This window comes from Orbicella franksi, chromosome 4, assembly GCF_964199315.1.
Source record: "Orbicella franksi chromosome 4, jaOrbFran1.1, whole genome shotgun sequence".
Classification (NCBI taxonomy): Eukaryota; Metazoa; Cnidaria; class Anthozoa; order Scleractinia; family Merulinidae; genus Orbicella; species Orbicella franksi.
The window spans coordinates 30535239-30548214 of record NC_138148.1 but is presented as its reverse complement, the minus strand read 5'-3'; the positions used below and the strand labels follow the sequence as shown (position 1 = coordinate 30548214).

General features: G+C 39.5%; 1 protein-coding gene across 1 annotated transcript in view; it reads left to right on the top strand.

The window, feature by feature from the left end:
• LOC145485698 (uncharacterized) overlaps positions 1–7875 on the top strand; it is a 34952-nt gene extending 27077 nt beyond the window's left edge. The window contains exons 22-31 of the mRNA XM_081464321.1: positions 114–450; positions 958–1083; positions 1851–1973; positions 2344–2466; positions 2839–2961; positions 3816–3944; positions 4676–4791; positions 5528–5634; positions 6209–6619; positions 7371–7875. Coding sequence (XP_081320447.1) covers positions 114–450; positions 958–1083; positions 1851–1973; positions 2344–2466; positions 2839–2961; positions 3816–3944; positions 4676–4791; positions 5528–5634; positions 6209–6619; positions 7371–7524 — 1749 coding nt within the window. The 3' untranslated portion in view covers positions 7525–7875. The remainder of the gene's footprint in view (positions 1–113; positions 451–957; positions 1084–1850; positions 1974–2343; positions 2467–2838; positions 2962–3815; positions 3945–4675; positions 4792–5527; positions 5635–6208; positions 6620–7370) is intronic.
• The last annotated feature ends 5101 nt before the right edge of the window (positions 7876–12976 follow it).

The following is a 12976-nucleotide window of genomic DNA, read 5'->3' as shown; positions in this document are numbered from 1 at the left end:
CTGGAGTTACTTTACTTCTGTGAAGTTCCTTAAAAACTTGCTACGTACTTCACTCTTCTCGATGGGAATTGCCTTCACCGACAATTAACAATAATTGTTATCTTCTTCTTCAGGTTAAGTTCACATTCATAGCAACAGACGAGTTCAACGCTTCCGTGAGTTCTATACCAACCATAAAGATGTGTGCCTGCGAAAATGGTGGTCAGTGCGTCGCTCCAGAGCTGGGCGACAAACTAAACAACGACAGTAAATTCATAGTCCAAGGCTGCACATGCGCAGCGGGATACACAGGCAGGTTTTGTGAAAACGACATTGACGCCTGTACTTTCAACGGAAATCCTTGTTTCACGGGTGTTAACTGCACAGATCAACCTCCTCCAGCAAATATTACAGGCTTTATTTGTGGACCTTGTCCATCCGGGTATTTTGGAGACGGTCTCGAATGCACTGGTAAGTCCCGTATGATCATGCTACGAATTATGAATCTTAGAATGCGACTGGCGTCCACTCCAACTAAGCGCTGTCATGCGATCTTGTTCATTACTTATGTTTGTAGAACTATCATGTGGGTTATAAGTCTCAACATGAAAAAGCCCCGTGCGTTTATAACTTGCTTTATAAAGTACAATAAGAAATTTTACTTTAATTACCATGTACTTGCAAATTCAACCTCTGACTCTGGTTGTTCAAAGAACGGATAACGCTCCGAGATAACGCTATCCACGGGATAAATCACTATGTAGTGGATAGCGTAGCTTGTTCTGTCAAAACGTATCCACTGATGGTGAAGTGTTGGAAAATAGCTTTATCAGTCCCTTCAACAACTGGACCCTGAAGTATGTCTTCTCGAAAAGTTTCATCTACGTGGAGACTGTAAGCAGTGAATAGATGCAAAAATGACCACGTTGAACACCATGATGAAACGATTCGTTAATAAAATATTTTTTTCTTTTTCAGACATCGACGAATGTAGCAACAACACCTTGAACAACTGTGAGCAGACATGTGTCAACAGTCTTGGCTCGTTTAGCTGTGAATGTAATTCTGGCTACAGTTTGAACAGCAATGATTTTGGCTGTGATGGTAAGTAATACTTGGACTGTTAGCTGCCGTGGGGGGGGGGGGGGGGGTCTGAGGCAAGCTAGATGAAAATGGCGTTAATTCGGACCAAGCGGTGGAGAAGTACACAAACAGGCAAGTTAGAACAATGAAGCACAGGGAAAAAAGCAAGAGATAAAATCTGTCCCACTCATATGCCACTCTTCCATAAAGAAACGAATGGTGAGTAGCAATTAACCATAGAATTGTTCTGACACGCCGACTCAACCAAAATTTGTTTACAAAACCCTTGCACAACAAGAATATGTGATTTCCCTAACTTTATTAGCTAGACGGGGTGCTTTGTCACTCTGTGCCGGGTTGTTCAAAGACCGATTAAGCCAACCTAGGATTAGCAAAAAATTTGCATTTCAGTTTTGTCTTTTTTTCAGCGAGGTTTTCTGTTTGTATTGTTTGTCCTTTAGTTTTGAGTTTGAGTAATCTCAAACTACACAAAACTTAAGAAGTGAAAAGCATTTTTATTCAAGAAAAATTGATAATTCGGTTAACTTTTAAACCCGGGTTAGTTTTAACGAGCTTTCGAACAACTCGGCCCTGATCAGTCATCGGAGTTTTCGAGGCTGATGTGGCTTCAGGCTCTCCAAATATTGTAATTTATTCAATGGTTGTTCTAAGAATTTTGCGATACCATGTGGTGATTTCACTTGGGAAACTCATTCCTGGTCTATTGAAACAAATGGCATGGGTTGTACTCCACAAAACTTTATTAATCCTGATGTTTTTCTCCTCAGATATTAACGAATGTGAGCCCACAAGTGATTGCATGCACCAGTGTAACAACACGGAAGGAAGTTACCACTGTTACTGTAATGAATTCTTCAAGGTTGATACAAGCGACCCAAAAAGCTGCACACGTAAGTTTTGGTCGGTTGAATCGATAGTGATAATTGTTTAACTAAGTATTTGCTAATACTCAATACCAGGGAGATAAGTTTGCCTTACGGAGTCTTTTGATAATTGGTAACTTGTAAAGTTCAAAACCCAATTTAAGACTGCGTTTATCGCTGAGGTTAACCAACGAACTTTGAAACAAAGCAACAAACAGAATGCAAGAAAATCTACTAGTTATAACCCTTAGACAGGGTTATGAAAGGAATCCACGGTCGATATCAAGGGCGTGTACTGTTGTACGTAGAAAGTATTTCTCTTCGATCCGAGAAGCAACGGAGTAATAACAATGGAATCTCCTGGAAGTAATCAATTTGCCCTTTCTTTTTTATAAAGCCATTACGGAATGCCCAGTAAGCAATGATTGCGACCAAGTCTGTTTCATAAAGGGAGGTAACAGCCAGGCTTGTGACTGTGATGCGGGTTATGAACTTGAAAGTGATGACAAAACCTGTAAAGGTAAGTTTATTTACATTCTTATTTTATTTAAATACTAGAAACAAACATGTCAGAGAGGTTTTCAATTAGCTGTCGAAAGTAATCAGGCCATTACATGTACGTTGGCTTTGGTTTTGGTTTTACTACCTAACGGTTTGAGATTGGCTGAGTAGTCTAATTAGTAAGTAATTGGTTAATGGTTTTGGTTTCACGACACTCAAGTAATGAGTGATTCTAAAATGCATTTGTTACAATCATAAAAACCTAAGCTTTCGTCTAACTCTTGAGCTAGAATTCAACCTTCTTGCTTCGGTGTCCTGTCTTTTGAGTCGCAAACGTGGAGGATCTCTTACAGGACTGCAGCCTCAGAAATCGCTTTTTTTTTTGTTCCAGATATTGACGAGTGTGAAATTGATGACATAAAGTGCACGCAGTCGTGTCAGAATAAAGATGGAGGATACGACTGTCAGTGTTATACTGGATTTAATTTGGAAGCTGATGGTTTCACATGTACAGGTAAATAAGGTGGCAATTGACGGTTAGTGGCTACAGGTCGACGACCAGAATGACACATTAAACAAACTAGTGAAATGAGTTCTTTGCTCTGCCGTTCTGCCCTCAGCGACATAGCAACATTCACACTTGTGACGACACAAGTCGTTGCACCTTTTTCTCTCTCGATAACTACGTCCGTCTTCCGTCATGCCAATCCCATTCCAATACATTGCTGAAAATTGCACCGCCGCGACTCGATCGTCTAAAGTATTACAAAACAGCGCAAAACGGGGGACGGCGTATCTTGTGAAGTCAGGGTCGCACAAAAATGGGGATTTTCACATCCTCCGTTGGAAAAAAAATGGCAACTGGTACTTTTACCCATGATTGTTAGCGCAAGAAAACTATAAAAGTTCTCATAAAAACGTACCGAAAAGTTCTGAAATCCTCAAACCTAACATACACAGCTTCTCTCGTTTGTCTCACAATGGAGTCACTTTGAGATGTAGAGCGCGATCTACATCTCAAAGTGACTCCATCGTGAGACAAATGAGAGAAAAATTCATCTATCCTATCTTACACCACGATGAATAATGTACACATCTTTAATGACATGTACAGCTTCGTTAACGCAGAGACAAATATTGCAAAATCAAGGCTTTCCTTGTACTTAACAGGTTGCGCAAGGTTCGCATGGTATTGTGTGTAAATGTACAGCCTCATCGTTTTCCTGCGGAGGATTTCGGCAAATTCTCGACCAGCAGTAGTTCCAGTTGAACTACCCGGAAAGTAACCGAATGCGAAAAAGAACTAAGAACTGTTAGACCTGATAAAATGTTGATGGAGTGATGCTTATTCCTTTCATTTCTTTGAAGACATTAATGAATGCTTGGATCCAAGTTTGTACAGCTGTCCTGGACAATTCCGTGTCTGTGCTAATATTCCTGGTAACTATACCTGTGAATGCCAGAATGGATTGTTCTACATCAACAACACTTGCCAGGGTGAGAAAGAATATTATTTTTTGTAATTCATTTAATTATGTTGTAATTTATTCAGACCACACACCACAAATAAGCCAATCAAAACACTCACACAAATGAACCTATCATTGTGCCAATCAAAACACATACGTGAGTGACAAGCCAATCAAAACGAACGAAAGTGCAATGAGCCAATGCAACTAGAAGACATACAGAATACAATGAGCCAATCAGAAGACGAGGAGGGTGCAATAGGCTAGTTACAAGACTTACAAAGAGTATTATGAGCTAATTAAATCCAGCAAATTATAACCTACGAATTTCTCCCTTTACTAAACTGTGACAGTGAAAATTACTTCAATGCCATTGACTGAGAGAAGACAAATTGATCCGTGCAAGTCAGTTAAAGCGCCGGAATTCATACTTTTCTCATTCATAATGTGTGATCATTTTAAAGTTCGAGAGGTTTGGCACTACTAGCGATCTGAGAAAAATTATCTCAGATTACACTTGCCTTTAGGCTCAAAACATTTTAAGCCAATTACCAAACATCCCGTCGTAGTTTAACTCCATGTTTGCACTCGCCACAGTAATACGATTACCTATACTAAGATGCCGTGTGAAGATGTGACGGGGTTTTAACACTCCCAATCAGCCATTTCTTTTGCCGCACAATAATTACTCTTTCAGTTTGCAACATAATCTGGTTTAAGGAGTAGTTAACCTGAATCCTTTGTGTTTCCATGATTTAGCCCTCCTGCCAGGCGAGAAACCACCTGACCCAACAGTTCCAGTACCAAAGGAGGCATCAGACAATGAAGTTCAGAATTCAGTGAATATTACAGTGCCGAGTATGACACTAATTGAGGTAACTGCACTAAAACGTAAAATACTTAGTTTTTCAGGCTACGGGGATGGTTTGTCACGAAAATTATTTGACAGCTGTAACTGCAAGGGTTTCCTCAGGCCTAGTATCTGGGAATATTTGGGTGTGACGGCATTTCAGATTAATTACTTCATAAATACCATTTGTGGACCGGGTAAGTGCGGCACGCCTTGTAGGGGACGAAATGTTCTTTTTGCGTCTCACATTTCCTTGGCCAATTGTTTAAATAAATAAAGAAATAAAACGATAGATAAATAAATGAATAAATAATCAATAGCTATTATGGAAAACAGCCGTCGAGGAATTTTTGATGTCCTTTAGGATTCGAAAAAAGTAGTGTTAACCCTAATAAGTTAATCTCACAGACAAATCAATAATGCACAAAGACTAACCATGGTTTTCATCTACCTTAGACCTCAATATCCATTTTAGTACCAAGCTTAGAATATCCATTCTCCAGGTTTTCATGCATTTCTGTTAATATCAGTTCGGACAATCTGGTGTTGCATCAAAACAGTTTCTCCTGAGTTTTTTGATTATTTACCTCACATTTTCTTCTTGACCATATGTTAACACTGAATGCGCGAAAATAGATTTTGATCATTCATGTTATTTACACAGTCACATTAACTTTTTTTACATCATAACACATGTTTGTAGAGACAATTTTAAGCACATATTCAATATCTTTGATACTTACACTTTCCAATATTTACAGTACACCGCGGCGGTTGATCTAGAGTTCAGGGAGACAACCGCCAAACAGGCCGACAACTACTGTCAAGAGAATAAAGATGAGTGTGGAATAACAAGCAAAAGAAGAAGGTAAGTCGTTTTCAAGCCTCTCGTTCATAGTTGTTACGGATCTTTTTTAACGAATTGATTACCTCGATCGGCGCAAAGTCACATTCACAACCCCCACGCCCGCTAGAGGCCGAGTAATCTAAGTGGACTAGTATCCCAAGGCTTGTTTCTGATAACAGTAGCTATTAAATGCAACATTAAAATTATCTAAGCGGCCTTTCAAGAGTGCTCGATTAAGAGGTTCTTGTCCGCTGGAAAACTACGACGGCTGCCAAGAATTTAGCACCAAGTCGCTAAATCAATGCTGCCAATGGCGTTCACATCCAATACAAAAACGAAGATTGACTTAACTTGACTATCCAGAAAGTCCTCCCTTAACTTTCTTCTCGCCATCTTTGGGAGAAAGTCATTAACTACACTAATGACAATCAACTACACCCAAATTAACTACAGTAACGAAGAAGTTTGGTGTGGATAGCACTCTAAATTCCAGTTAAGTGGCAAGCGTTTTAATTCCTCAGCTAGTAAGGATTGTCTTCTTGTGACAGCTTAATACAGACACACGTTTATTGCTTAATTTCCTTGGTTCTCACAGGCGGAGCACACAGATTATTACTGCCGATAACGTTCACTTACTACCAGGCTACCCATTGGAAGAAAACTCGGCCTTGAGGTTGGCTTTCTACATTTTACTGCCGTCATTCCTTGAAAGCAGTGGCATTATCCCTGCGGCTGTTCTTGCGCAAGTGGTGAACGACGTCAAGTCAGATCTTGAGACAGTGTTGGGATATGAAATAAAGTTGACACATGAGCCGACGACGACCACAGCTCCACCGGCACCTACTAATGCTACTAATGTAACGACCTCGGAGCAGCCTCAGACAACTGGTCCAGCCTCCACTGTTACCACCACGGAGAAAACGGATGACGACTGGAAATGGATCGTGATTGGAGTCGTTGTTGGCGTTGTAGTCATTGTTATAATCATCCTGGTCGTATACTTAGTGTAAGTTATATTAGAATCGTTGTGGAGGCGCGGTGACCTCATGGTTAATGCGCTCGTCCCCAGATCGAGCGGTCCGGGTTCGAGCCCTGACAGGGAACATATTGCTGTGTTCTTGGGCAAGACACTTTTCTCTCACAGTGCTTCTCTCCACCCAGGTGTATAAATGGGTACCGGCGAACTTAATGCTGGGGGTGACTCTGCGATTGACTGGCATCCTATCCAGGGGGAGTAGAAATACTCCTAGTCGCTTCCTGCTACAGAAACCGGGATAAGCTCCAGCCTGATGGGCCACTTGGCTCGTATGCAGACTTTACCTTTATTTTATCATATTAGAATCATCCTTAGACGAATGAAATAAATGGCAATTGCTACACGGTAAATCCTGACTACTGACGAAGATGGTCTACATTGGGTTTAAATGACACCCGAGGGCCAGTGCTCAAAATTTTAATTGTCAACTAAGAAATGAAGTGCTTTTAACTGATGGGCGAGATATCTGAGATCTGCAAAATTTATTGATCTCTGAGAAATGGGCTGAGATGTATAACCGATAGCTGAGAAATCGCCGAAAATTTAACTACAGTAACTGAGATTCCGGCATTCGTATATATGCAGACCCTCAAAAAAGGATTCACTGACAAGCTGTTGCTTTGTAGCTCTGTAACGTAGCATCCAAATTGATTCACATAAATGTTTAGGAGGTATTCTGTCTAGGTTTACTGACCGTTTTATGCCGTGATTCTCATTCTAGGATTAGGAGAAAGAATTCAAGCAAAGTTGGCATAATAAGCGGCGCTAGAGAAAGTGGGCAACATTCAAGAGATGAAAATGGCAATCCTGGCGGTGAGGGGCATCTTATGGCGACCTTTCACATGGAGCAAGGCCAAGGATCATCTAGCGCGTAAAACACAACAGCTACAATCTTAATCATAGAAGCTAGCTCTGGACACCTCTCCTTCCAGACCTTTTAAAAGCCAAGTAGTTGAACTCTGTATATTGCAGCGATTGTGTAAAAGGTCGATGCGCAAACAGCACACAAAAGAGCATGTGAGAATCTGAAACCACTAGGCGAGGCTAAGCTTCCAGTTATTGGCTTTCTTTATTAGTTATTGTCTCGTATTAGCAGCACAGATAGCTGTTGCGGTCTTATGTGGCTTCATCAGCATAGCATATCTGACATACAACAGGTATTATCGGTGAGATGAAAAGTCAGTCCGTAAAACAGTATTTATTCACGTTCATTGGTCCTTAAAGGAGAAGTAGATTTCTTGGACGAATGTGATTGAGAGAGAAATGGTTTTTTACATGAACGAGTCTAAAGAATGAGGGTTTAGTAATGTTAGATGTAAATATTCAAGAATGATTTTTCCTGCCACAAATAGATGTGCTCAGGTAATAAAAAATAACACCACTAAACAAGGCACAGGAGCCCGCTTCACCTTTTAAAGCCTCTCTACATTGAGGTTTTGTTCCCATTTTAATATTAAAAGGAACATTTAGTGGAATGAGCAGCATTTATTCGTGTGGTAAATACAAAACTCAGGAGTTAGGCGATGAAATTCATGGTAAACCTCTTGATACACCAATAAAAGTCATTTCATTTTACCTTGGTAACGTATTATTTTGAATTTTGTTTTTTCTCAATTTAAATGTTGTTTTGGATATCGGGTCATTGCTCGATAAGAACAAAATTTTATAGAACCAACCAGAGCACGATTTCTTCACGCTTATCTGTACATTTCATCACGTGATTAACATGCATTTAAAGGACCGGTTCACCCGTGCCAATCAAGCGTAAGCAAAAAGGCAAACATAAGCAGAAGGCTGTTCACAGGGAATATAAGGCCCCATGCACACCGCGCCGAAGGAATTTAAAAACGGAGGTTTCACTATGCAAGCCCATCAAACTGAAAACTTGAAATTTGTAATGCAAAACTCACCGTCGCTTTGAAGTGGTGTTTGAGTAAAACTCAGACAGAGAAATATCATCGTTTTCGAAAAGCTTCGTTTTCAAAATGTTTTCTGTCTACACCAGGACGCGAAGTCGGCGTCGTCAAATTCTTCAGGTTTGAAGAGCGTTTTCGAAAAACGTCCGTCAGTCGTGACAGATTAGTGTGGATGGAAGGCCTAAACGTAGAAATAAAAGTGCGTTTTCAAATTCCTGTGGCGTAGTGTGGACGGAGCCAAAGTGTAAGAACAAAGCGACAGACGCAGGTCATGCACTGCGCATGCCCTTAAATTTGGATTAGCTCATGCTTGAGTCGTACGTGTAAAACAGCTTTACTCGGGCACGAAATATATTAAACTGGCAGAGCATCCGTTTTCTGTCTACAATATCAGCCACTATACCATATCATCACGTATTCATCATAAGGACGCTTAACTAATGCTACATTCTCGGTTTTTTGATCTGATAAACATGTTTCGAAATGTCAGATTCTACAATACACGTGTTCGTTTAGTCTTATACCATCACACCAAAGTCTACTACTTCAAATAAAATTCGCAAGTCATTTTCGTCTGTCTTTACTCACTTACTGAGCTTCAAACCAAAGATTGGTTTTTACCCACTGGCGACTTAATCCTGATATTAAGCACAAGCATAATAAGAGGGCGAGTTTTCTAGGGCGATAACGACATAGCAGAAGCACAACCACAAGAAGGGCAAACACTCTCATTCATTTCCAGTCTATATCATTAGCAATCATTATGGTTTAAGCAAGCAGTAAACGAAAAACGAACTGTTTAGGTTTTCCTACAATGATTGCTGATGCCAATGGATCGGTAGGTTTTATACCGCTGAGATTCCCAGTGTGAACAACAAGGGCAGAAGAAGTGTTTGTTATTCTTGCACTCATGCTTAAACTTACGGCGCTTGTGAAAACCACCTTGGCGTCTCCTCGGTATTGAAACAAGATTGCCTTTAATGCCGGTATCTCAATACAGTCTCAATACAAGAATCTCGAGTCGTTTTTCCGGAATGAAATCTATCATGTAATTGTGCTCAACTTAGTTCTACGCTTGTTTCGCGGAGTGAATAGAAGAAGGGTCACCTATTTCTCACTCATAACAGAACGTGATTGAATGCCGCAACTTTTTTAAATAAACAATCCTGACCGGTTTCTAAAGCTCCAATATTATAACTTTACTCATAACAGCATCCTTTTTTTTTTAAATGGTTGATTTTTTTTCTAAGTGTGTCGCGACAAAAATGGAGCACAGTCAGCACATTTCTGTAGTCGAAGAAAGAGACGGGCCATGGATCATTTTATGAGTTTGTTTTCTAAGTTTCAAAACCGTGAAATCCAGCTTTCCTGGTTTGTAAAAAATCTCATAACTGCTAATCTATATTTTATATTTGCTTTAGATTAGAATGTTCCAGTCTTTGAAAAGAGCCGGCGGGAACAAATTAGCTAGGGTTGACCCCTGTACTGCTAAGAACGGCCAAGGTGAGATTTGAAAGAAATTCGGTTCACAACAAATTTTGCAACGCAAAAATGATTGGTTTAATAGTTGTCATTGTAATAGTTACTATTATTAAGTTCATATTAAACAGCTTGCACAGCTTAATGAACAGTACCAAATGAAAGTGCTTTAATTAAAGGCGGGTCAACGACGAACAAAATTGTTTGTTGACTTATTTTCGTTAATTCGACTTTCATTTGACCTTGTATCTTCAGGGGATTCGAACTGAACCTTTTCGTAATGATTTGTTATGGGAATTTAGACATTAGGTATACTCAGGCAATATAGACTTCCATTAGCTATTAGTGTTATCTACGACATGCGCCAGTGCTATATTGATTGTAACTTCCAATAATTAAATTTCAATCATTACTCGCCAAAGCAGCGCCGGTGGGGTATTGCCTCCAACTTTGCATTGTCTAGCACTCAGTAAAACTCAACCGTAGCAGCGGGTTTCTAGCTTATTCAACCAACAATGTAACAGCAGAAATTGTATACGCTTGAAATAGTTGCTTGACATATTAAATGTGATAGTTTTGTTTATTCTGTGTTCAGAAAAAGAGAACAAAAGTTTCTGACTAAAATTTTAATTTTTTCTCAGGTAACTAGTTGTCTAGAACTTTCGCGCTGCTATGGTTGTCACCGAAAAGAACAGATTTAGACCGAGAGCAGTCAACGAAGAAGAGCTTCTTCCCTGGTGTTGTTTTGTTTGTTGATAGACAATTTAATCAGCAAAAGTGCTACTTATCCATAATACTTGCACTTTAAAGAAACGCCTTATGACTTTCTCGTCGACGAAACACTTAAAAGGCAAGCGAACTAACATTTAAGTACTCTATGATGGCACCTCAGTTTCAATACGAGTACCTCTTTACGATAAATATCCGTTTCGTCGGCGAAAAAAAAACACAGAACGCCACAATTAAACACCGGTAATATTAGGTAATATTCGGAATCCCTGCCAACCTGTACTGCTATCAACGGTGAAATTTGCATATGCATTTTACTGATTACTTTTCAGTGAATGGCTTGAAGTCTGGACCAAGCGGAAAAGCAAATGAGTTAAAATTAATTTGGAAACTTGCCTCAAACCAAACCACTGCACGGAACTAGAAAGCTTGGGATCATTTCAGCATTTTTGTGGCTTGTACACTGCCAACATGATATCATTTTTTCTTGGATTTCTCGTAATTTCGGTAGGTACTGTTTGTTTGAGACTTTTTGTTGTTTTATAGTCAGGATTCCAAACGGTCGAACTAAGATTTGACATCAAACATATGTCTGTGCAACGCTCGTTGTGCAGGATAATTTTACATATACGCCAAACAGTATTTTATAAGACATGTTAGATCATTAGTAAATTGTGGGGAAAATTCTGGCGGTATACAGATCCTACCTCATACAGTTATACAACAATATTAGTTTCCATGGAACGAATAAGAGAACGCTGTGTCGGTACGCCGAGTCTAACGGCTTTAAATCTTGACTATCCATTGGGATTTTAGAACTTTCAACACCTTCAGTAGCGCAAAAAAGAAGAAGGCTTCCTTTAATGGCAATCACTATTCCAATCCATTAAATGTAGGCATGATTTTGTGGGCCCAAAATTCCGATTCTAGAATTTAACAGCGTACGTTTTTATCAGACACAATTTACCTTCATACTTGCAATCGCAATATCTTTTTAAGATGACACACTGCTCAGGTGCTTGCAATTTAATCCTCTAGAGAAAGTAACACAGATTTTGTTTTCACAGATGACACAAGACCTGGTGTTATGTTATTTAGGTGAGTACTTCTCCACACTTCAATTTACAGTTTCTTCTGACACCATGTTATTATTGCTTCGTTTGCTGATTTTGTTTTACAGTAGGGCCTCTCCGTGAGGTCCTGTAAAAAAAAAAATGATCGCTTGCTACGCTGGTCTGAGAGAGACCAAAATTCACATAAACTAACATTGCTTCCATAACAAAGGAGATCACAATATGATTATATCCCTCCTTTATACTGACAGATCACTTGTACCTCATTAAGACCAAATTTTGCACTAACTCGAATTCCTTGTAAAGAACAGGTCGTTCACTTTTCTCAGGGGCTAAAATTCGTAGGTATTCAAAATCTGCATTTATTTTTTTTTAGGACAATTCTTTGTTATGATCTGCACAGGAGGGTCCAAGCCAAAACTTCCCATTAACTCTACTTTCACAAAATTACGAATATTTCATACAAAATTTACGTTTATCATGATCAGAATAAGGACATGTAAAACCAAGGTTCATCTACAAGTATATATGTAATTCATGTCATTATTACGTACAGTTCACTAAGCCCGGAGACCACATTTCGTTATTTCATTACATGTTTTATTAGAAGCGGTAAACCGTTTTGTTTCAGGAAGTTATAAGCGGAGACCCACAGTGTTATTAGGCGCGTTTCATGCCCTGCCGTCTGATTTTTAAATTGGTATTGACCTTGAATAGAATTAAGAAATTTTCATTTGGCCCGTCTCGCACGATAACAGATAAACGTTTGATAAATTGTGCCGCTATCCTAAAGGTATAGCAAGAAGTCGTTTTGCGACAAAAGAAGGATGCTTTTGTCTTCGGCAAGCTTTTAACTACGTTTATTTTCAAAGCAAATTAAAGGTCCTGTTTTTAACCCAAACCTTGATATCTCCGACACAGATAGCACAGGGAATTAATGGCATGTTTTTATCTACAGCGATCAAGCGCATGCGCGGGAACACTAAGAGCACGCAACAGTGTTGTACAAGTAAGTTGCACACTCTTGCATGGCCATCTGCACCAGGCAACATCTTGCAACATCTTACGGCTAGGTTAGGACTTAAAACAAACTGAAAAAACATTTAATTTTGGCACAAATACCGTTCAGC